The sequence below is a fragment of the Myxocyprinus asiaticus genome, chromosome 50 (genome assembly GCF_019703515.2).
Source record: "Myxocyprinus asiaticus isolate MX2 ecotype Aquarium Trade chromosome 50, UBuf_Myxa_2, whole genome shotgun sequence".
Taxonomy (NCBI): Eukaryota; Metazoa; Chordata; class Actinopteri; order Cypriniformes; family Catostomidae; genus Myxocyprinus; species Myxocyprinus asiaticus.
The window spans coordinates 21,939,854-21,964,402 of record NC_059393.1 but is presented as its reverse complement, the minus strand read 5'-3'; the positions used below and the strand labels follow the sequence as shown (position 1 = coordinate 21,964,402).

Genomic DNA, 24,549 nt, shown 5'->3' with positions numbered 1-24,549 from the left:
ATATAAACAGTAACATATATTATTTTAAATGCATTTATTACAAAAAAATTGTGTTTGAATAAACAGCCTACATTTATTTAATTATTTATTTATTTTATATATATATAAATGATTAGTCCCCTAAAATATGTAGGCCTAGTGCGGCTTCATATTCACTGTAACAACCCGAGTGTGTTCAAGCTCTCTCGTGTAAAACATCTACGCTGAGATTTCACTGGCACTTTCTGATTCGTGTTTCCCCACGTTGTCACTAACAGAGAGAGAGACGAGCAGTGGAGGAGAAGCAGCGAACTATCACGTCTCCTTACCGACCGGGGCGGGCTCTCGGTTATACCGAACCGGGGCTGTTTGGTGTTGTTTTGATCCGAGATGGCGTTCATGGAGCAGCAGACGCCTCCGTTGTCGGGCAGGAAGCCGCCGCTGGACGACACCGTGCCGCTGAGCGCCGTGATCGAGGCCAGCCAGAGTTTACAGTCGCACACGGTAAACGGAACCGCGCTGATCGGGTGTTTATGTTCGGGCTCAGACCCGGGAGGGTGTCGTTTAAACGGATTTGGATCCATAAAACCTTGATTGACGTTAAACGTATTTGATTAGCGACAATTTGCGGATTAATATCAAAATAATCGATTCGATTAGCATATTCATTGACATTTTTGTTGTAATGTTAATAAATAGTCAATAAAAACTATATATATAGAAGTAAACAAACAAGAGGGTTTTTAAAGCCAAACTTTACATGTAATGTTGTTAAACGTCATAAATTAGCGATAATTCACAGATTAATTTCAAAATAATCGATTAGATTAGCATATTCAGGGTCAGTTTTACATTACATTTTTGTTGTAATGTTAATAAATAGTCAATAAACACTATATATAGAGAAGTAAACAAACAAGAGGGTTTTTAAAGCCAAACTTTACATTTAATGTTGTTAAACATCATCGATTAGCGATAATTCATAGATTAATTTAAAAATAATCGATTAGATTAGCATATTCAGGGTCAGTTTTACATTACATTTTTGTTGTAATGTTAATAAATAGTCAATAAACACTATATATAGAGAAGTAAACAAACAAGAGGGTTTTTAAAGCCAAACTTTACATTTAATGTTGTTAAACATCATCGATTAGCGATAATTCATAGATTAATTTAAAAATAATCGATTAGATTAGCATATTCAGGGTCAGTTTTACAGGACATTTTTGTTTTAATGTTAATAAATAGTCAATAAACATATATATATATATAAAATAAGTAAACAAAAAAGAGAATTTTAAAGCCAAACTTTACATTTAATGTTGTTAAACATCATCGATTAGCGATAATTCATAGATTAATTGAAATAATGATCGATTAGATTGGCGTATTCAGTGTCAGTTTTGCAATACATTTTTGTTTTAATGTTAATAAATAGTCAATAAACACTATATATAGAGAAGTAAACAAACAAGAGGGTTTTTAAAGCCAAACTTTACATTTAATATCGTTGTTGACATTAAACTTCATCGATTAGCGATAATTCACAGATTCATTTAAAAATAATCGATTAGATTAGCATATTCAGGGTCAGTTTTACAGGACATTTTTGTTTTAATGTTAATAAATAGTCAATAAACATTATATATATATATAGAAGTAAACAAAAAAGAGAATTTTAAAGCCAAACTTTACATTTAATGTTGTTAAACATCATCGATTAGCGATAATGCACAGATAAATTGAAATAATGATCGATTAGATTGGCGTATTCAGTGTCAGTTTTACAGGACATTTTAGTTTATTGTTAATAGATATAGTCAATAAACACTATATATAGAGAACTAAACAAACAAGAGGGTTTTTAAAGCCAAACTTCACATTCAATGTCGTTGTTGACATTTTTTTCGTTTAGTGTCAGTTTTAGATGTCATTTTTGTTTTAATGTTAATATATATAGTCGTTATTGGACATAAACGAACAAGTGGGTTTTTAAAGCCAATTTTTACATTTAATGTTGTTATTGACATTAAACTTCATCGGTTAGCGATAATTCACAGATTAATTAAAAATGATAATCAATTAGATTGGCATATTTAGTGGCAGTTTTAGGTGACATTTTAGTTTTAATTTTAATGTAAATAGTCAATAACGACTATATAGATGTAAACAAATATGGTTCATTTAAATATTAGCTTTTAAAATCTTTTAAAAAGTTCATTTAGATGTTAATTACAACTTAAACATACATTTTGAAATTAAAGAAGAATTTAGATTAAACAAGTTGATGAATGCAAGAAATTTAAGTATTTCCATGCAAATTTGAAAGGATCCCATCTATACATGATGGGATAGACATCTCATGTGACTCATGTGGCTTCATGGTCAGATATGAAAAATTATCCTTTGCATTACGGATGAAAGAAATTTCTTTGTGAAACCGAAGCCACATGAAAGTATTTCCTTGTCATTTATTCATCTGTTTTGGTTTCATTTATCTAAAAGTGCAGTCTAGTAAACCACATTCATCTCTCAGTGCTGTAAACTTTACACTCATCTATTAAAAAACATTCCCTCTTTATTTACATTTTGGTCAAACATCCGTTTTTGGAAACATCTTTCAACATACTCCAATAATCAGTCATAGAACCGATGTCACCCAAAATACTTGTGCTCTTGTCATGCATGATGGAAACTATGAACACAATGAGCCAGTTTGCTCTTGTGATAGTTTAATGGAAAGAATCAGGTGACATTTTAAAGGAAAGTCAAACATTAATGGGTATAAGCTACAAAAAGTCACCATAAACGACAGGGTCACCATGAGGGTTTTGCAGGTTTTAGACATTTAGTAAGTCTTTGGACTTCCTGTTTGGTCTTTCCTTACATTTCTGTTGTGAAAACCACAAATCTTGCAGTCACTTGAATGGGCAATATTGTGGAGGAAAGACCAAAAAAAATTCCCAGTTGTGCTTTCTTGGTTTTTTTTTTTTTTTACAGTCATGCTTAAAGTTGACATGAAACAAAACTCACAACCTATTTTATTTCTGTAATGTGACGAGTGAAAGAAGATATTCTAATAGAAAAACTGTATGGCAGGACTCGATTGAATCGCTCAGGAATTGATTGGTTCACGAAAGTGGCCGTTATTGACCAGAATACTACACATTTATTGGTTTATTTATTCATTATTCGTTTGTTAGCTGCTTTAGATTTGTTCATTTTTGTGTATTTGTTTCTCTGTTAACAGGAGTACATAATTCGTGTTCAAAGGGGAGTTTCCACAGACAACAGCTGGACGGTGAGAAAAGTTAATATACATGTCAAGGGACCGTTTTTGCATTCGCTTGCGCTGTTTTTTAATTGTTTTTCATGAACATGCGCTAGACGGACATTTTTGACCATTACACCGCGTTTAGCTGTTTTTTCAGCATCTCGCGCTGGAATGCTGAACTTAAAAGTAGTTCAACTTTTAAAAATATGTTTCAAGCGTTTGTTCTGTTCTATTTGTTGCATTGCGCCTGAATTTTGTATTTTTTGTTAAGAAAAAAGCTAAATCACTTTCGAACGTCAAAAAAGCATGCTATGAGCCTGATTTCATGAAAATTACACGACTGTGTGACATTTTTGCTAAATAATAATACGTGGGTCCTTATCGCGGCAGTTCCCAGGTGAACTGTCCACTGGGTGGCGATATAAGCAAGAAATTGCTCTTTTGAGTTTTAAATCAACAAAACCGACCTCCCTACCTGAAACCTAAACCGATAGTGTCATAAAAGTAGAGATCGGCCGATATTGTTTTTTAATGACCGATATGATACTGATTATTTTTGTGTTCTAGTGTCTGATAACCAGTATGCATAACCAATTTTTAATTATTGTTTGTCTTTATTCATTGTTTTTAGGCACATTAACAACTTAATCATTTATCACTAACCTCTGATGAACTGCTTTACAAAACTATTTTTGTGCACTGTCTACAAAGAATACATTTTAGTTGCAATATATACTTGTTCAGAGCCCCCTAATTTAATATTAAAAATGTAAATTTTTAGCAGTAAACCCGATATTAAAGTACCGATGACCAATTAAGTGGAAAAGTGTAAATATCGGTTAAAAATATCGGTCAAACTGATTATCGGTCTATCTCTAATGAAAAGCAAATGTAATGCTCTATCGAGTTTTAAGTCAACAAAGCCGACCTCCCTATACCCTAAACCTTAAACCTAAACGTATCCGATATTGTTAGAAAAGCAAATGTGAGATGAAAAACTCAAATGCTGAAGCAACCACATCATTTTGTGGTACTTCTATGACAGTTTCGGCTCACATGTCGACTTGCGTCCTCTTCAGGACTCGTACCCCGTTCCATTGTATTGCAAATGCAATGCTCGAACAAGCTTGTAAATGTTGTTGGTTACATAATGCAAACGTCAACAAGCCCTTACAAGTCACTCGCTATAGTAAAAGTGTTTAGATGTCATGGTAGCATTGTGTGAGGAACCAGGCGAAAAATGGTAATGAACTGATAATCTGCCCTTTTACTTGTGAGTTTTGAGAAAATGAATAAAAGTTATTGTCGTTGTAGGACCTCTAGTGTTTTAACAGGATACATACAATGAGCCACGTAATTTAACTTTAAATATTGACTTGCTGTCTTCATTTTTCACAGGTCATCCGACGATACAGTGACTTTGACATGCTGAATAATAGTTTACTGGTAAGTTTGGCGCTTAAACAAGTTATCCATTCCCGTAAAGGTGTTTGACTGCTGGCGTGTCCACTTAATTTAAAAGCATTGTGACATGGGGCCTGGGTAGCTCAGTGGTAAAATACGCTGGCTACCACCCCTGGAGTTCGCTAGTTCGAATCCCAGGGCGTGCTGAGTGACTCCAGCCAGGTCTCCTAAGCAACCAAATTGGCCCGGTTGCTAGGGAGGGTAGAGTCACATTGGGTAACCTCCTCGTGGTCGCTATAATGTGGTTTGTTCTCGGTGGGGCGCGTGGTGAATTGAGCGTGGTTGCCGCGGTGGATGGCGTGAAGCCTCCACACACGCTGTGTCTCCGTGGCAACGCGCTCAACAAGCCACGTGATAAGATGCACGGGTTGACTGTCTCAGACGCGGAGGCAACTGGGATTCGTCCTCCGCCACCCGGACTGAGGCGAATCACTACGCCACCACGAGGACTTAGAGCGCATTGGGAATTGGGCATTCCAAATTGGGAGAAAAAGGGGAAAAATCCCCCCAAAAAACAAAAAAAAAGCATTGTGACATCACAGTGGCTGTGGTTGACTCATCTGTTGCTGAGTCCTCAATAATGCACATGCCTGAAAATGCTTAACTTCTATGGAAAGTAAAAAAGTAACTTTGGGCCAAATTCTCTCTTTTTCTCTTTCTCTCCTCACCACCATATTAATAGATCTCTGGCTTAAACTTGCCACTTCCACCTAAGAAGCTTATAGGAAATATGGACCGAGAGTTTATAGCTGAGCGTCAAAAGGGTCTTCAGGCTTATCTGAACTACATCACGCGACACCACGTCCTGTCCAGCTGTGAGCTGGTCAAAAAGTTTCTCGACACAAACAATTACTCAGCAAACTACACTGGTAACAGAACCAGGGCGTGTTAATCTAAATTACTAATGATTAATGGTCACTAAATAATGTTTTATTTACTACTAAATTACACCTGTAACAACTTTCCTTCTTCTTTTCAGAAATAGCCCTACAGCAGGTGTCCATGTTCTTTAGATCTGACCCAAAATGGGAGGTTATTGAGCCGTTAAAAGACATAGGTGAGTAAAGCAGTTAAGTTATTTGCCAGTAGGCCAAACCTTTTCATCTAAAGCTACCAAGGCCATGTTCACACTATTACGTTTTTAGTTGAAACCACATTGTTTTTGCTGCATTTGCGCCATTCATCCACTCTGGAAAAGCGTTTTCCTCCACCGAAAACCTCCCAAATACCGCATATTTTTGAAAATGTGTTCAACCAATTTTAACTAATGTGCAAACATATTAGTGTGGATGTGGCCTTAGGAAGTAATTTATGGAAGTGGACGATACTTGTTGAGCTCTGTTCCTGCAATTCCTGTTTCCACGCTAACTGCTACTTCTCTAATTGGTCGATGTGGCTTCAGCATTATGGGTAGTGTAGTACTTCACTAGATATGTGGCAATTAACTGGGATTTTTCAAGAATTAAGCTGAATCTGAACCAACTAATGGACTCCACAGAAGGTTATACCATTGTTTCACTGTTCTCATAGGAGGTTTGTCTTGAAATGTCTGGCTTTTGACATTGTTTGTTGCCCTAGAAATAGACTCCATACCAAAAGCTATAAAAAGATTTAGAATTTCAGCCCTAAGTTACAGCCCAATTATAAGTTAATGATCTCAGTTTTATTGATTTTTTTTCACGTGGTGACACAGTTTATATTCAGATCTCAGTGTCAGACGCTGCTGTTGACTTTGAAACATCGAGTGTTCCTGACACCTTGATGGATTTCAGATGCTCATGGGAAATATTTCCACGAAAACAACCTGAGCTTCACAGTCAAGACACATTTGGGAAGAAATTTGCTCCCTGGTCTTTTTCAGAGGGGGATGCATTAACTTTAACAAAGCATTACAAAACATTAAATTACATTCACAGATTTGAATGTAACCAGGCAAATTGTCAAGAGCGTGTCTATTTTTAGGATCATTAAAAACCCCTTTTTATGACAAAAAAAAAAAAGAATTAACTGTAAAATTACGGACATGATAATTAAGCATATTTTCCCTATTAATTCTCATTACCATAATGGAGAAAAATGTCATTCTTATTTCTCTAATGTTAAAAAAATATAATAGATTATTTACAGTTTAAAGTACAGTTGTAAGTATATACATTATTGATGTATTTGTTGTACTTAATTTAAATTGAATGTATATTTAAAAAAAATATTGTGTACAGACAGGATGATTTTCATTACTGTGTCGTCAGAATAAAGATTTTTTTTTTTCACATAACATTATTGAGAATTTGGTTGGAAAATGTGCTTAATTTCTGTGAAATTACTGTCACAATGCAAATATCAGTGGACCTAAAAGTAAGCTTTATTTTCTTTATGTAAAATATAATGTTGTTATTTAATTATGTATTTTATACTGGGGTGAAATATGACCCCGATAATTCTTTGTGAGATTTACCTAATCTGTTAATGTGTTTTTGCAGGCTGGCGATTACGAAAGAGGTACTTCTTGGTCAAAGACAAAGATCAACCCAAAGAGAAACAAGTGTTAAGCTGGGTGAGTTCCATTTTAGAAAGACATGCACAAAAACTCAATGCAAAAATATAAATAAGACTTTCCCCGGTCAATGTTAATCCAGTACTTTGACCACAACGTGTTTAATTCTCATTTTTACATAACGCTGATGTAGCAGATTTTATTTTTTACACTCTACTAATAGATTTGGCTGCATAAAAGACCTAACATAAAACTAACCTAATCACTCTTGACGTACTTATTTTCATTCAGCTTTATAATTAGCCACAGTTTTGTGGCAGAAAGTGAGAGTTAGTTTCTTTTCCAATTATAGGTTGATTTGGGTCCAGATAAATTCCTGTCGGACAAAGATCTTCAGTCTGCAATGAAGCTGCTTCCTACATTGTCTGTAAGTGCTATAAGAAACATATTCTTTACTTTTGTTGCAGTAGATTTTCCCTGAAGAAGTCTTCCAGTATTTATAAAGTTGATCAAGGTTTCTTGCACCAAAATATAGTGTAAATGGTCTGGTTGGACTGGGGAAGGAGCTTTATGATTAGTTTTTTCACGAACTCTCCTCTTGAAGTTCAGCTTCTCATTAGCTAATGGTCAGACTGACCTTGTCATGTGTTTCATGTTAACGGCATGTTCTGTATCTCAGTCGGGTTGCTTTAATCTGCTCCTCTGGAATGCAGACATCACCATTATACGTCCTCCTACATCTGATGGTTCAGTTCAACTGTATTCCCGCAGTAATTTGTCTTGCAGCATCTATTGTTTAATGGAAAGAACGTCTATCCCTTGGGTTCGATCTAAATGTGATTTTTCAATACATTTTGAAAGTTAATGGAGTCTTTTGTAGAAATGGTCTTTTTGTGAGTCTTATCTGTTAAATCTCATAGTACAGCTGAAGCAGGAAAAACAAGAGCACATGACAGTGTGTGATAATCACACACAAAGCATCCAAACATTTGTGTCAAAAGACGAGCTGCTTTAGTTCCCTGCAACATATTCGCAACCATTGGCATTTTAAATGAATATGTGTGAAATAGCATTGAAATTATACTGAGATTGCTTTTTAAAAAGCATGATTTTATCTTTTACATCAATGTTCAGCATTATTTCGCAATGTAAAAGGGTGATGATGCCTAAAAGCTGCAAGTCACGGGTTCGTCATGGAAAACCTGGAAATATCAGAAACTCTTGGAAAATCTTAAAAGTAATGGAAAAATATATAAAGAATATAGTGGTCTCCAATATTTCATAGGCTAGATATTATGTAGAGTTTGTTTAGAGTAAAACTTGCTTGCAAGCCCATTTGTGGACAAACCGTTTTTTTGAATCAGTTAATTTCAATGAATCAGTTAAACTGATTCACCATTGTTACCCATTCGCCATTAACGATTTATTGTTGAATCTGTCTTAATTTGAATGACTTCTGAAAATACTTATCCAGCAATCACAAAAAACTGGAACGGTCATGGAAATTCACCATTATTACCCAGTAACTATGAATGATTCATTAGTGAATCAGTCTTAATTTTTGACTTTTAAACCAATCTTTATCCTGTAATCACAAACAACTGGAAAGGTCATGGAAATTAATGGATATTAATTGGTCAAAAAGTGTGGGAACCCTGAGGTCAGATGGTCTGTTTTTCTCCCTGATTTGGTTTTGTTTTCAAAGAATGTGTTCAGACGAAAATTGCGTCGCCTCTTTTTAAGTAAAGATCAACAATTACCTCGTAATGCAACACGTGACATACTTGTTCCGGGTTTAATTTTGTTTGAAATGTTTTTATGCTTCTGACTGCAGCTCTTTTTTGTCTTTGTAGCATCCAAACATCTCTCCTGTGAGTTTCGCCACTACCAATGAATCGTCTGCACTAGTCATTAGAGTTTTCAGCGAGAAAGGAACACTGAGGGATCACATTTGCAAGGTTTGTTCCCTTTTGTTTTGTCTCTTGAGTAAATACGTCCAAGACGCATGTTTATATTCACTGTTATTAGTAGTTTAATTGAAGGTAGATCTGTTTTAGATTACCCTCAAATGAAAATTTAGTATATTTATTTTTATTTTTAATGACTGAAATTTCATATTGGAGTGAAATATCCCTTTAATGTACTATACTGATTTTCTTTTCTTTCAGGTGAAGCCAAAAGAGCCCTTTCTGAAGAAGTACTGCAATCCCAAAAAGATCGAGGGTTTGGAGCTGCAACAAATCAGAACTTACGGAAAACAGATTCTGGAGGTATGTTGTGGCATTTAATAGCTAATATTCAAACTAAGCCACGTAACTAAGCAAACTAAGTTTCATTTTTATTTTTCATTTTAAATTATATATAATTTCTGTGTTTTTTCAGGCACTGAAATTTCTCCATGACAAGGGTTTTCCATACGGTCATCTGCATGCATCTAATGTTCTTATAGAGGAGAACACATGTAAACTGTTGGATGTAGAGAATTCATTACTGGGACTGCCATCATACTACCGGCCCTACGTAACACAATTCAGGAAAATTAATGTAAGCTTCCTCTTATAATTACTTTTACTAAAAATGAGACGTGAAAACCAAAACAAAATTAAGTTTTAGGTCATTTTAAGAATGTATGCATTAATTCTAATAAATGTAATAATTTAGGGGTAGTGGTGGCTTGGCGGTTAAGGCTCTGGGTTACTGACTAGATGGTCTGGGGTTCAAGCCCCAACACCGCCACGATGCCACCATTGGGCCCTTGAGCAAGGCCCTTAACCCTATCTGCTCCAGGGGCGCTGTATCTGGCACTCTGCACTCTGACCCCAGCTTAGCTGGGATATGTGAAAAAAAAGAATTTCACTGTATATGTGCAAAATGTATAATGTGTGATAAATAAATAAAATTATAAATTATAAATAATTAGCTTGTAAAAAATCATCATTCACCACCAACCCAAAATGACATCAAAGTGATTTTTGTCTTTCGTCAGACGACAGAAAGCATTGATGTGTACTCGTTTGGACACTTGCTTTATGAAATGACGTACGGCCGCCCACCGGACGCTGTACCAGTGGATCAGTACCCTACCGCCCCGTTTTCATACATAGGTCAGTATGATTTTTTTTTCACTTTTATAAATATTCTCTCAAATATGCAATAGGGTGCTTCTTTGTCAAATCAACCAAATTTCTGAAACTTACTCAGCTGAAATTTTTGACTTTGTTAATGTGAGAAAGATAAACATAATTGATGATAAAAACCAAAATATTAAATGCCATGGATCAATATTTACTGAGGAATTCATTATTTAGTAGACAAGGGTCTAAATTACCATTTTCGCCAATGATTTTGGGGCAAAATTACAGGTAAAAAAATAACCTTAGAAAGGTAGCAGTGTTTTTATTTTATTTTTACACTAAGATGGGTAGGTCTGTTGCTAAAATGAGTTGACTTCTGGACCACTTGTTGCATTATATGCCAACAGCATTAGTCCAAAAATTGAAGAAGAAGAAAATACACTTTTTTGTGCTGTTTTTCCAAAGTTGGATTGCCTATAATTCCAGAAGTATTAAAGATTTCTTAATATCCTCTTAGATTCTGGTTCAAAGCAATCTTTCCTTTTTGTATCATAATTTGTAAGGCCCTATATGGCTAAAGCCCAGAGATATGGGGCTTTCAATGTGGCTCCAACTGAAAAAAATGTAATGATCGAATACCAAATGTGGGTAACATGGTATGAAGCTAGTTTTTTTTTATTTATTTATTTTTTACGTTTCTGTAGTACAAATGAAACCAGAAATTACCATTATTTATTCACATAAAAACAATGTCAAAATGGTAGCTCAGTGGTAAAGATGCTGGCTACCACCCCTGGAGTAGCGAGTTCGAATCCCAGGGCGTGCTGAGTGACTCCAGCCAGGTCTCCTAAGCAACCAAACTGGCCCGGTTGCTAGGGAGGGTAGAGTCACATGGGGTAACCTCCTCGTGGTCGCTATAATGTGGTTCGTTCTCGGTGGGGGGCGCGTAGTGAGTTGAGTGCGGTTGCCGCGGTGGATGGCTTGAAGCCTCCACACGCGCTATGTCTCCGTGGCAACGCGCTCAACAAGCCACGTGATAAGATGTGCGGGTTGACGTTCTGAGACGCGGAGGCAACTGGGATTTGTCCTCCAACACCCGGACTGAGGCAAATCACTATGTGACCACGAGGACTTAGGGCGCATTGGGAATTGGGCATTCCAAATTGGGAGAAAAGGGGGAGAAAAAAAAAAAAAAAAAAAAGAATAAGCGACACAGTAAATGTTGATCTATGGCAATTAATATTTTGGCTTTCATGATCATTTATTTACATTTTTCTTTGACCATTAAAAAAATGGTCAAAAACAAAATCTTGGGCCAGAGCAAGAGCAATCTCGAATCTTTGGGGTAAAATTAGCAAAATTCTGCTGAATGCATTTAAACTTGGTAAATATGTTACATGTAACAGTTCATATTATAATCAATTAACCAAATATTTTAATAAATGATCATGCAAGCGGTGGGGGATGTGTAGAGTTTTGTGAGCGTCGTTGTTCCAATTCTTTTGAAATCTACAGAGCTTTCTTTAGACTTTCTTAGATTGCGTGAGAGTCTGTCAGTTGGGTACTTTGCCATAGCAGTGATTCGATTACTGTCTGAATGTGGACACCATTAATGTTGTATGTGGAGTAGGCTAATAAGCAGATTAGTTGTGGTTTATTTAATAAGTTGAATTTGCCATATCAAGCTTCAAGACTGTTGTACATTCCTGTACTATGGTTTGTTTTCCTACAGCAGTAATGCCAGAAATCCCAGTAATCTGCTCTGTTTGTTGGTCTGCATATGTTTTTCTCCATCGGTTTTATGAAATATGTGACTGTTTATTTTCTTTTTTCCTGCAGTGTCTGTACTTCAGTCCATTCTGTCCACAGAAGCTTGCAAAACGGGAATGCCAACCGTTTCCCAACTCTTGCAAACACCGTGAGTTATGACATTCAGGCCTGATTTAGCTTTTGGTTTTTGGACCATTATGATTTTAACATTATCCCCACCCCCCCCAAAATCACATTAATGCAATGTGTTTTACTTTTGAGTTTTTTTTTAGGTAATTCGTTTTTTTTAATTACATATTGTATGACATGCTATGACTTTTTTTATGCACATCAGCAAGTTAAAGAGCACCTATTATGGTTTTTAAACATGCCTAATTTAGTTTTAAAGGTCTCATGCAATAGATTTACATGCATCCAAGGTCAAAAAACACTTTAATTTGCTCATAATTTAAATTGCAGCATTACCTTTTTTTTTTCTCAGTGTCAAAAACGACTCGTTCAATGATCCGTTGTAAAGGATTCATTCTAAACACCTCCTTTCAGAGAGCCTACACTGCTCTGATTGGTCAGATGTCCCAGTCTGTTGTGATTGGTCTACCGCTTAGTGTAGTGTTTGAGGGCGGGTCAAAGCTGTTCGCGAGCAGCCAATGAAGACCAGAGGTGGGTTTTTTGATACCAAATTACGTAGGTTAGTACAGGAAGTAAGTCTGGAATTACAAACGACTCGTTTCAGGTGTTCAGAATCGGTTCTTTCTTTTGGGAGTCAATACCTCCATTTGTCGTGCACTTTGATTTTTGAAACTTTGCAGACTTTTTTACATTCACAAACAGCTGTATAACACACTACATGAAAGGTCATATTTGAAAAACCATAAGAGGTGCTCTTTAAAGGCTGTACAACAAGTACTACCAATGATATATAAATACTTTACAATTTAAATAATAATGATTTTTTTTTTTTTTTTAGCATGATAGTAATTGTATTACTGTAATTTCTTTTGCATTATAGAATATAATACAAATTTTCGTTTGATTTTGGGGTAAATTCTCATCCAGACATGTTCTTGACAGGTTTCATGAGATTCACCCTCATAGTGATGTGGGGAAAAAATATATATGAAAGTTTATAATTACTGAAATTATGTTCTCATTGTGTTTTTCTAATTGTTAATGTCTTCATTGCTTAAAGCCGTTTATTTTTGTATCACATCTAAATACCTGACATTTGCAAATAGACCAGAGTTTTTCAGTATTACAGAGTAAGTGTTGCTAAATGTAATGCTTGTCTTTACAGGTTATTCAATGATGTGCTTCTGTATAATTTGGAGAAACCACAGTTTAAGGTAAAAAAGACAAACTAAGGGAAAAATAAACTAAAGGACTCGTTATCATTGAATAATTAATGATTCTCCCTCATTCTGAATTGCAGATGAGTTCTAAATTAAAGGAGGCTCTGAAATCATCTAAAGAGTGTTTAGAGAAGCGTCTGCTGGAGGAACAGAGAACGGTCAGTGTGTTGCTTTATTCACAGGTAGTCTCTTGTGCAAAACGTTCATCTCGGCTTGCTTAAGAAACGTTCAACCACTGTCTCGCAAGGGCAGATTCTACAAACTCGACCTAGTAAAGCTTATTTGATGACATCATTATGAGGGTTGTGCACCATTCAGAATTAAATTGAGATTGGAAATTGTATTCCTATTCAATTCCTGGATTTGAATTGAACTTGAAATGAGCCAGCAAACAGGATGCAGATTGCAATAAAATGTGCATTTAAGGAAGTAGAATTAAAATTGCATGGAATTTAAAGTGTAGTTTTTAATAATACAGTACATAATTTTATTAGTGTGGATTAATATCATACACACAGCATAATGAGTATTTCCACAAACATTAGTTATTAATCAATAATACTATATAATATTCATATTAATACATATGTAATAAAAATATATTTAATTAATACACTGGCGGACAAATGTTTGGAATAATGTACAGATTTTGCTCTTCGGTACTTTTATTCACCAAAGTGGCATTCAAATGATCACAATGTATAGTCAGGACATTAATAATGTGAAAAATTACTATTACAATTTGAATTTAAACTACTTCAAAGAGTTCTCATCAAAAAATCCTCCATGTGCAGCAATGACAGCTTTGCAGATCCTTGTTATTCTAGCTGTCAGTTTGTCCAGATACTCAGGTGACATTTCACCCCACACTTCCTGTAGCACTTGCCATAGATGTGTCTGTCTTGTCGGGCACTTCTCACGCACCTTACAGTCTAGCTGATCCCACAAAAGCTCAATGGGGTTAAGATCCATAACACTCTTTTCCAATTATCTGTTGTCCAATGTCTGTGTTTCTTTGCCCACTCTAACCTTTTCTTTTTGTTTTTCTGTTTCAAAAGTGGCTTTTTCTTTGCAATTCTTCCCATAAGGCCTGCACCCCTGAGTCTTCTCTTTACTGTTGTACATGAAACTGGTGTTGAGCGGGTAGAATTCAATGAAGCTGTCAGCTGAGGACATGTGAGGCGTCTATTTCTCAAACTAGAGACTCTGATGTACTTATCCTCTTGATTAGTTGTACATCTGGTCTTCCACATCTCTTTCTGTCCTTGTTAGAGCCAGTTGTCCTTTGTCTTTGAAGACTGTAGTGTACACCTTTGTATGAAATATTAAATTTCAAGCATTGTATAGCCTTCATTCCTCAAAACAATGATTGACTGACGAGTTTCTAGAGAAAGCTGTTTCTTTTTTGCCATTTTTGTCCTAATATTGACCTGTCTATGCCAGTCTATTGAATACTGTGGCAACTCAAAAACAAACACAAAGACAATGTTAAGCTTCATTTAACGAACCAAAGAGCTTTAAACTGTGTTTGATATAATGTCAAGTGATTTTCTAGTACCAAATGATCAATGTAGCATGATTACTCAAGGATAAGGTTTTGGAGTGATGGCTGCTGTCTAGATTTGATCAAAAATGACTTTTTTCAAATAGTGATGGTGCTGTTTTTTACATCAGTAATGTCCTGACTATACTTTGTGATCAGTTGAATGTCACTTTGGTGAATTAAAGTACCAATTTCCTTCCGAAACAGCAAAATCTGTACATAATTCCAAACTTTTGGCAGCCAGTGTGTATGTATATGTGTATATATAGTATACAGTATATATACACCGATCAGCCATAAAGTTGCTGATCAGTATATATATATATATATATACATTTCATATTGAATTAACTAACTCATGTTTAATAAATCATTTAATTTATTATATTGTATCATATTTGTATTACATATTCAGTTTATTCCATTTATTTTTATAAAGTTATCTGGAAACAGTATGATGAATGTTTTGTGGTGCTGTGTGGCAAAATTAAAATATGTTTTGATGTTTGTGTTTATTTGACAGTATTGAACTTAATTAAGAGAAATGTATCTAATCAGTTGAGATAAAATGCATTGTACATATAGGAGAATAAATGGGCATAATTAGTCATTAACTAAGTCTAACTAAATTAAGTACGTCATTATTTAAGTTTTGTTGCAAAACTTGTTTTGGACTAATGAAATTCATCTGTTTTTGAAGTTTCTCTTCATGTCATTCCAGTACAAATTCCAATTCAACACCCTGTGATGCACGGCCAATCCAATTCAAATTCAATGAAACGAAGGGAGTCAGTTGTTAAAATCTGAATTTTGCCCAACCCTGATGTTCTAAGTCATTTTCAATGAATGCAACTGAAACCGTGTGTGTTTTCAGATCCACCAACACAAAAGGTTGACACGAGCGCAGTCACACCACGGCTCGGAGGAAGAGAAAAGGAAACGGAAGATCTTGGCCAGAAAGGTAAATGAGTTCGACCACTTTACCATAATTAGGATTCACACACTGGATTTATTTTCATGGCAATGCCCGTACCTTGTGTTTTGTCCTAAACATAATGTTTTTTAAAACCAAAACTGCCTTTTTGTTTCCAGAAATCCAGACAGTCAACTTATGAAAACGAGGAGGATCTCTCTGTGAAATACAACAACAACTCTGGTATATTTTATTTAATATATTTATTTATTTATTATTATTATTTATTTTTTTATTCCAATAGACCATTAAAAATGATCTATACAGAATTTTTTTGAAGCAAAAAAACAATTTGAACTACTTATCCCATGTAGCGTTCGATAATAATGTTGTCGAATTTTGTGTCTTTCAATGGATTTCTTTCTCAGAGAACATCTTTTCTGCTCTTACGGCACAACATCCCAGATAAACTAGTATATTAACAAGTAAGGAGCTAGCTAGGTTACGTAGCAAGCCTTTGCTAGCCTGAAAAAACTTGCGACGTGGAGATTTCTGTGATTCCTGTTTATATGGTAACAGTGACTTCTCTGATTGGTGGATCTCACTTGAGGATTGTGGGTAGTGTAGTTCTTCACTGGGAATTCAGCAATTAAATCTATTAAAGTTTTATATATTTTTTGTTTTGTTTTTCTTTTAATGAAGTTGAAATCACACTGACTTGGCTTCTACAGAAGCACATGCCTACACCATTGCTTAACTTCAGCGCACATGGTAGACCTTTAAAGGTTATTATTATTATCACAAAAATGAGTTGCTACTTAATCTATTTTGCTTGGGGGATATTGAATGCTATTTTGACGTCTGGAACCCTGCAGTTGAGCTTTACAAATGCCTGATTCTAGGTAGAGTTCTCCATGTTTAAAAACAGTAATGGTAATAATATAATGAGCATTCATTTCTCGACTGTTCTTATCTACCGTCGTCTAGCAGGTTCTGGGGCGAGTTCTCCTCCAACCTGCCCATCCTCACCCACTCCGCTACTTGGATCAGGTATGTCCCGTTTAAAACTCCATCTTTCCTAAACCATTATGTGAACCACATCATAAATCAAACTTTCCTCTTTCACAGTCAGTGTGCGTTAAACAATCACAGTTTTCCCAGTAGCAGTACATCACATACAGTTCTGTATTTTATATTTGTTTTTTGATGTGGTAAAATGTTTTAGATTGTAACTCCCCTCAGAGAATGTGTTTTACACTGTTGTTTTAACATGATCTTTTCTGTCTATCAAATATAGATTAATCATGACCTATTCATCTCTATCTAAAAGGCACTTTTCCAGAATAGTGTACAAATTAGTGTCCCATTATATTTTTTAAAGCTTTAGAGGCACAAATTCCAAGTTCCCATGTGAGAACTATTAGATACGTTAAACTAAAAAACATCAAATTAGCCTAGCATTAAAAGTAGCAAGTTTAAAATACATCAGAAGTCTGTATATCTGGGGGCCTGGGTTGCTTAGCGAGTATTGACACTGACTACCACTCCTGGAGCCGCGAGTTCGAATCCAGGGTGTGCTGAGTGACTCCAGCCAGGTCTCCAAAGCAACCAAATTGGCCCGGTTGCTAGGGAGGGTAGAGTCACATGGGGTAACCTCCTCATGGTCGCTATAATGTGGTTCTCGCTCTCAGTGGGGCACGTGGTGAGTTGTGCGTGGATGCCGTGGAGAATAGCGTGAAGCCTCCACACGCACTAGGTCTCCGCGGTAACGCGCTCAACAAGCCACGTGATAAGATGCGCGGATTGACGGTCTCAGACGCAGAGGCAACTGAGATTCGTCCTCCACCACCCAGATTGAGGCGAGTCACTACACCACCATGAGGACTTGGAGCGCATTGGGAATTGGGCATTCCAAATTGGGGAAAAAATAATAATAAAAAAAGTCTGTATATCCCCCATTAGCCCTCATTATTTTCACTTAATCTGTTGAATTGAAATTCAATTAATGGTATCAAAAACCATTTTTAATTGTAATTGCCTTTTAGATTTGTACTTTTAAATGTTTTTATTATAAAATAACAAATTTGAATAACTAAAAACATAAAAAAATCGCACATTGTGCATGCAACCATGTTACAAAAGCCTGTAAACTTTAAGAAAAAAATAATCATCAAACATTTACTGTAATTATGGGAAATATAAGGTTACCAATAACAACAAACCAAAATTCAGTCCCAAACTAGCTTGCCGCTAAAAACAGTTTCAACCCTGTTTGCCCATTCTGGTGTACTATATGAATGTATTTATATACTGTATATATATATTTTATCTATTTTTTGCAACTTGAAAATGAACAGGAAATATGACAGCTCATATAAGATTTAGGTTGACGTTCGCCATTTTCTGGCATACATCCATTTGTTGAGAAAGAAAAAACGGACTTCATTTCAAGGGTTTGAGGCCCTGATTTGTACCCTGTTTAAGAAAAGTGCCCTAATTTCCCAGATTAATCATCAGTTGATTAGAGATTCCTCTTGAAATCTGTTGCAACCTCCATTCATCTTACCAGATCATAATCATCTAATCATAATCATTTTAATCATAATCATCTCTTCCAGTACGATGTGTCGTCTCATTCTGAAATGACCAGTAACTGTCTGCCTCTCTCTCTCTCTCTCTTTCTCTTATGCTGTCTTCAAAACTAGAGCATGCGCCATTTTGAACATGTGTGGGGTAAAGTAATCCAATAATAATCTATTTCCACCCTAAAGTTGCAACTCACCCTCCCTCAGTAGCAGATTGTGATTCCCCACAACAAATCTGTTGCTCATCAATATTAACGTTTGCAAATCCATGCAAACGAGGCTACTGAGAAGGGTAAATGCAACTTTAAAACTTCACAATCTGCTGACTATTCTGGTGCAAATGTGTTCATTCTGGGATTTTAGGGCTTGTTTCAGGGGGTAAATTCTCTTTGGTAGCAAACTGTCATGACACTTTGATAGGAATGCTGTGGATTGTGATGGTTGTGGTTGTAAAATTATGAAAATTTTAATTCATGTCAGAGCTGATGATAGAGCTGATGATACTTGCATTTCACTGATTGGTTAAGAAGGCATGAGTCACTTATTTCTCAGAAGGTGATTGGTCAGTAAATGCACATTGTATCAACAAATCAGCACTAAGCTGTCTGTGATATTAAAGTCAACATGAAATGGCAATCGCAACCCATTTTATTTCCATAATGTGACGTATTTGAAACAGCGCAAACTTTCAAACGTCATTTCTCAGTGTAGTCAGAGACGCTGCTTTTGAGTCGACGTGCTGGACAAGCCCAAGCAAATGGGGTTTTCACAACATATTTTTTGCTTTATTTATTAAATTGCAAGGAGGTTGCAGAAAGCCAGCCCAAACAAATTAAGTTTTTGCAGCAAATTTTCCACAATATTTATTGAATTGCAAGGTAGTAGGGCTGGGCGATATGCAAGAAATATGTTCACAATATTTTTTTTTAAAAATATTGCATCATCCGTTTACATTGTCAACTGCCCTGCAGGGGCAGTGGTGGCTTGGCGGTTAAGGCTCTGGGTTAATGACTAGATGGTCAGGGGTTCAAGCCCCAACACCACCACGATGCCACTGTTGGGCCCTTGAGCAAGGCCCTTGACCCTATCTGCTCCAGGGGCACTGTATCATGGCTGACCCTGCACTCTGACCCCAGCTTAGTTGGGATATGTGAAAAAAAAGAATTTCACTGTATATGTGCAAATTTATATGTGTGATAAATAAATATAATTATTAATTAATTATTATTGCTGAGGGTGTGTGTAATAATTTTTGCTTTATTAATTTTGCATTCAAAATTAAATTAATTTATTGAAGATATTTCTAAATTCAAGTTGCATTTTAAACAAAACGAAAAAGCAATTTAAATTTAAAAAAATGGTCAAAACATTTGTATTTAACCACCTCTCATTTGCTGTCATGCAAGTATCCGTCTATGACAACAGGTGGAAAATTACTTATACAGATTAAGATCTAAAGAACATTCGGAATGTAAACATAATAATAATGAAAATTAAAAAATAAATACATTTTAGGTTCAAGGTGTTTTTGTATTATTTTATGATTTGTGAACCTGCAGAGTTGCGTTCACAATGCATGTTAAGCTTGAACCGCTCCGTGGAAATGAAGCATTCGCATAGACAACATTATTCTTGCAAACTGTTTTCAGACGACTGAAATACAGAAGAGTGAGAATTATTTACATGTGCATGTTCCACGAGACACAAACTGTGAATCAGACACACATATCGAATGCTTTCCTGTCATCTGTTCTTAAAAATATAATAAGGTGTGTTTCTTCAAGTGCGTGTGTTTGTGTCTTACGGCATTTCTTGTCATGTGGCACTCCGAAACGTCTTGCAGGTTGCCTACCACAGTGACGGTTAGATGAAAAAAATTTGTCGATATCCGATTACATCATCCTATCGCCCAGCCCAACAAGGTTGTTTTCGATAGCCAGCCCAAGCAAATGGGGTTTTCGCAACATTTTCTGCGATATTTGTTGTATGGACCCTTTTCACACATCCGGGTTTTGGAACGCAGAAGTAAAGGATTGCAGGGTAAAATCTTGGTAGCATTGAATGGGAGACCACACCAAATATAATTTTTGCTTATCCATTTACTCCAACATCATAAAAAAACAAATGCCACTATTACATTTTCACAACTTATAAACTGAAGACAAAAATAGAGAGCAATGAATGACAACAGTCAGAAGAGAGAGGATGGCTAATATTCTGTCACTCTCTCAGCAGATGTATTAAGAAGCCTCATCGCAGCTATGGTGACTCATTTTTTAATGAGGGTATTATAATACAAAGTACAATGTTCTAAATATGCAGTAAATAAAAAAAAATATGCAAATGTAGAAAAGTTTGCTAGATTTACGCCGCTAAGTATGGTGGAAACACGTCATCACAGGTATGTGAAAAGAGTCCATTGCATGTTAGTTGCCGATAGCCCAAGCGATTCTAATTTCATGTTGACTTTATATGATGGCGCTTGTGGTAAGTGTATCATTTTGAAAAGCACCTGTACTTTACATACTGTTTACATAATGTTCAAGACTATAAATGCTTGGGTATACTTAATTTTTCCACGTGCCATTCCGTCTTGTGCGTTCGAGCGCTCAGCCTTTCAAAGTATACTCTTTTAAACCATGAGCACATACGTTCGACGCATGCACACTACGACCACTTTGCGATATTGTTTTAGCACAGTCAACACAAGTGAATGCTATTTAGAAAAACTAGGCGTGTGGACACTGGGATTACGTGCTGATTACGAAATTTGCATCACGTACACTGTGCGAGACATACCGCCACGTGGAAAACCGAAGTAGATGTTTATGTTATTAAAATGCATCTGATCATAATTAACTGTTTTCTCTGATTCTCACAGGTGCACCTCCAGCACCTCCTCTTCCTCCCCCTGCTGCTGCTCCTCCACCAGCTCCTCCTCCTCCAGGGCTCGATCCCAGCCCTCCGCCCCTCACACCTCCCAATGCCAACGGCGTGGGCAGGGGTGCCCTCCTCAGCTCCATCCAGTCGTTCAACAAAGTCAAACTGAAAAAAGCAGAGACCGTTGACCACAGCGGCCCACGCTTGTGAAACAAAAAAGTTACGGCAGCAAAACCGCAACGGGTTACCCCTTGTTTTAGTGCAATTGGTCCATTTGAACTTTCCATGGCTTTTTAGCTACTCTCGTCTAGAGCGAAAAGTGACTATTTATTTTTGAACTTTAACGATGTTTGTTTTATTCACTTTTCTGTAACAGTTTGGACATGGAGCCCTGCATTTGTTTTAATGCCGTTTGACATAACCTAAACAATTCTGCTTGGACCAGATATTGTATTTAATCCTCAGATGAAGAAATTATGACTGAAATCACAACGAGTTCCTCTTTGTTATAATGCCATTCGTCCATTGCGAACTCTCTCATGGCTTTTAGCTACTTCCATTTAACAGTGAAGAGTGATGGTCTATATTTAAACTTCAACGATGGATGTTCGTTTGTTTTATCCACATTTCCATGACAGTTTAGACATGGTGCTGTGCATTTTTTTCTTTGCTACTTAACGTAACCTAAAAAAATTTGGACCAGCTATTGCACTTAAACATCAAACGGAAAAAATGACGACAGCGAAATATCGACTTTGTATTAGAGCATTTCGTGCACTGCAAACTTTTTCTTCTAGCAGTGTTTATATTTGAACTTCAACAATGTTTGTTTATTTGCTTAATTCAGATCACGTAACAATTCGAAAATGGAGCCCTGCGTTTTTTTTTACGCTGCTCGATGTAACCTAAACTATTCTGTTTGGACCAGCTATCATTTAATGTGACTTCAGACTCATTCTGAAGAAAAAAAAAATCACCATCTTTATTTTATCGAACGGTCTCCTAAAGACGAGGGCACAAGCTGGAGGAAAATAAGAACAGCACATTTATTACGAATAAAAATGTAATTGGATTTTATTGTTGGTTCATACAGTGAACTGCAGAATGTTTTTTATGCTTTCATGGGGGTGGATTGATTCTGAATATTTTAATTTAACAATTTGCAATATTATGCCTTTTTTTGTTGTTGTTGTTGTTGTTTAACTGATGGTGGTAAATTTGGAGGGTTTGAGTGCGATGATTCTTTTAAGCGTTTGCCACATTTACCATTGTGCCTAAAGCTGAGAGCTTTCTTTTTTCTCAGTTTTTTCCTGCGGAAAATTTGTACCTACATTGTTCGTATTTTCTCTCAGAACAAAGTCATATATTGTATTCATGTTCTGCAAGATCACAATCAATCACAATACATTTATCTTTATGCCCCTTATAACAGAGTTGCAATGGCTTTTATGCACCACTAACATGATTGTATAATGGCCATTGTGATGGCACTTGTACTATCCACTCGTCCTATTGGTTGTTTGCAACCTGTTCGAGATTTCAGCCAGTTAGAAATGACCAAGAAGTGAGAATGCTGGAAGTAACTCCTTATTTTGCACACCTGTTGGGAGAAAATAACTTGTGTAATTAATGTATATTGCAAGGTTGTCTTGTAAACCAAACAGATCTGGTTATATATTTATCATTATGTATAATAATGCACAATAGTTCACCTTAAAGTTCATCTTTTGCTCTTTTAATAGTCAATCCATTTGTATATTGATTCATGCAGACATTGAAAACATTACTGTTAAATGCATAACGTAATACATATACCGTAATTCTCTTCTGTGTTATTATCGTGGGGGAAAATTGAATCATATTTTCATTTTCGCTATAGCACTTTACCGCTGGTCTTGAAAAGAAGAAACGTTGTAAAGTTTACACAGAGATTTATGTATGTCGAAGAACAGTCGAGAAGACAATGTTAGTTTCAGAATAAATGTTTAATAATGAAGAAATTTGCCGATGTTCAGTTGCCACAATGGTTGTTAAAAGAACTGGAGGTGAACATCCTCAAAATAATAAAAAAATAATAATTTCCTGTTCTAAAACTTGTATTGGCTATATTTGAAAAGAAATTGTCTTGTGCTTTTAGCTGTGAATATTGAAGTAAAAACAATGAAACTAATGTCATGTGGTTTGTCTCTTTCAACGTGTTTATTGATTATACAAATTGTTCATGTTTTAATAAAATGAAAAGGTATTAAGTAAGGCATACATACTGTACACTGGGTTCCCACTGTTATGGAAAACCCAGAAATATTAAAGAATTTAAAAACTGTGATTTTTCACTCTGAAACATCTGGGAAATTTATAATATCTTAAAAGGTAACTTAATATTTCTGTATTATTTTGACCTATATCAGAGACTATTTAAACTGGGATAAAGCACTTGTATTAAAAAGAATGGGAGAAACTGGAACGCCCAATATGGTGGATGTGGAAACGGAAGTCCCGCCTTACAGGTAAAAGAGCCAATCACCTTTTAGATACAGATATCCTTTTCAAGGCAAGTTAGATCACTTAGCGGCAGAGCCGTAGCTGGGAATTCTGGGCCCACTGACTATGTATTGCTCTGGGCCCCTTTCCTATTAAAAAAAATACAGTTTTAAATTTGTTGTGGGCCCCCCTGTTCCTTTGGGCCCCTAGAATCATTACCACCTTTCACCTCAGCGGCCACTTTTGCACTGCTTCTGTGCAGCCTTTTTCTATGTAAACAAGCAGCATAAAATACCGCTCCTGTCTACTTAAATGGGGAAATTTTTGAAATTTCAAAAAGATTACGATCAAAGAACACATTTAAAATCAGCAGTAAAATCTGACAACAATGGTAGCAAATATCGAGCACCTTTAGCTCAAATCGAATGCTAAAAATGCTATTTTTCTGGCTGGTTCTGCTTGAGTTGTCAGGCGATATCTGTATCTAAAAGGTGACTGGCTCTTTTACCTGTAGTGCGGAACTTGCTTTTCTGCATCCGCCATATTGGGCATTCCAATAGAGTGCAACAGTCTGGTTCCGGATGTAAAAATTCCATTAATTTATCCCATAGACTAATTGATTTTCAACGATAACTTATAAACCTTTAAAGACAGACCTACCATGAGCTCTGAGGTTGTTCATTGATGGTAACTGCTTCCGTTTAGGCCAACCATCTGCGTTATCTAAACTTAATTGTTTA

At 36.0% G+C, this 24,549-nt stretch overlaps 1 protein-coding gene across 4 annotated transcripts; it reads left to right on the top strand.

Annotated features, from left to right (window-relative positions):
- Window positions 1-193: 193 nt before the first annotated feature.
- Window positions 194-23,498, top strand: LOC127439245 (PX domain-containing protein kinase-like protein). 4 transcript variants are annotated; one of them, XM_051695437.1, is made up of 19 exons: window positions 194-483; window positions 3,233-3,283; window positions 4,655-4,702; window positions 5,403-5,589; window positions 5,700-5,777; window positions 7,201-7,274; window positions 7,567-7,641; window positions 9,068-9,172; window positions 9,383-9,484; window positions 9,597-9,758; window positions 10,201-10,318; window positions 12,128-12,206; window positions 13,353-13,401; window positions 13,488-13,565; window positions 15,825-15,911; window positions 16,043-16,106; window positions 16,854-16,913; window positions 18,569-18,596; window positions 21,330-21,478. In XM_051695437.1, exons 1-18 carry the CDS (start codon window positions 370-372, stop codon window positions 18,583-18,585), a joined length of 1,548 nt encoding a protein of 515 aa, XP_051551397.1. In that variant the 5' UTR covers window positions 194-369; the 3' UTR covers window positions 18,586-18,596; window positions 21,330-21,478. The 4 variants fall into 4 exon arrangements, with proteins under 4 accessions (XP_051551397.1, XP_051551396.1, XP_051551395.1 ...); XM_051695436.1 differs by having other exon boundaries at window positions 16,851-16,913; XM_051695435.1 differs by lacking the exon at window positions 18,569-18,596 and having other exon boundaries at window positions 21,330-23,498.
- The last annotated feature ends 1,051 nt before the right edge of the window (window positions 23,499-24,549 follow it).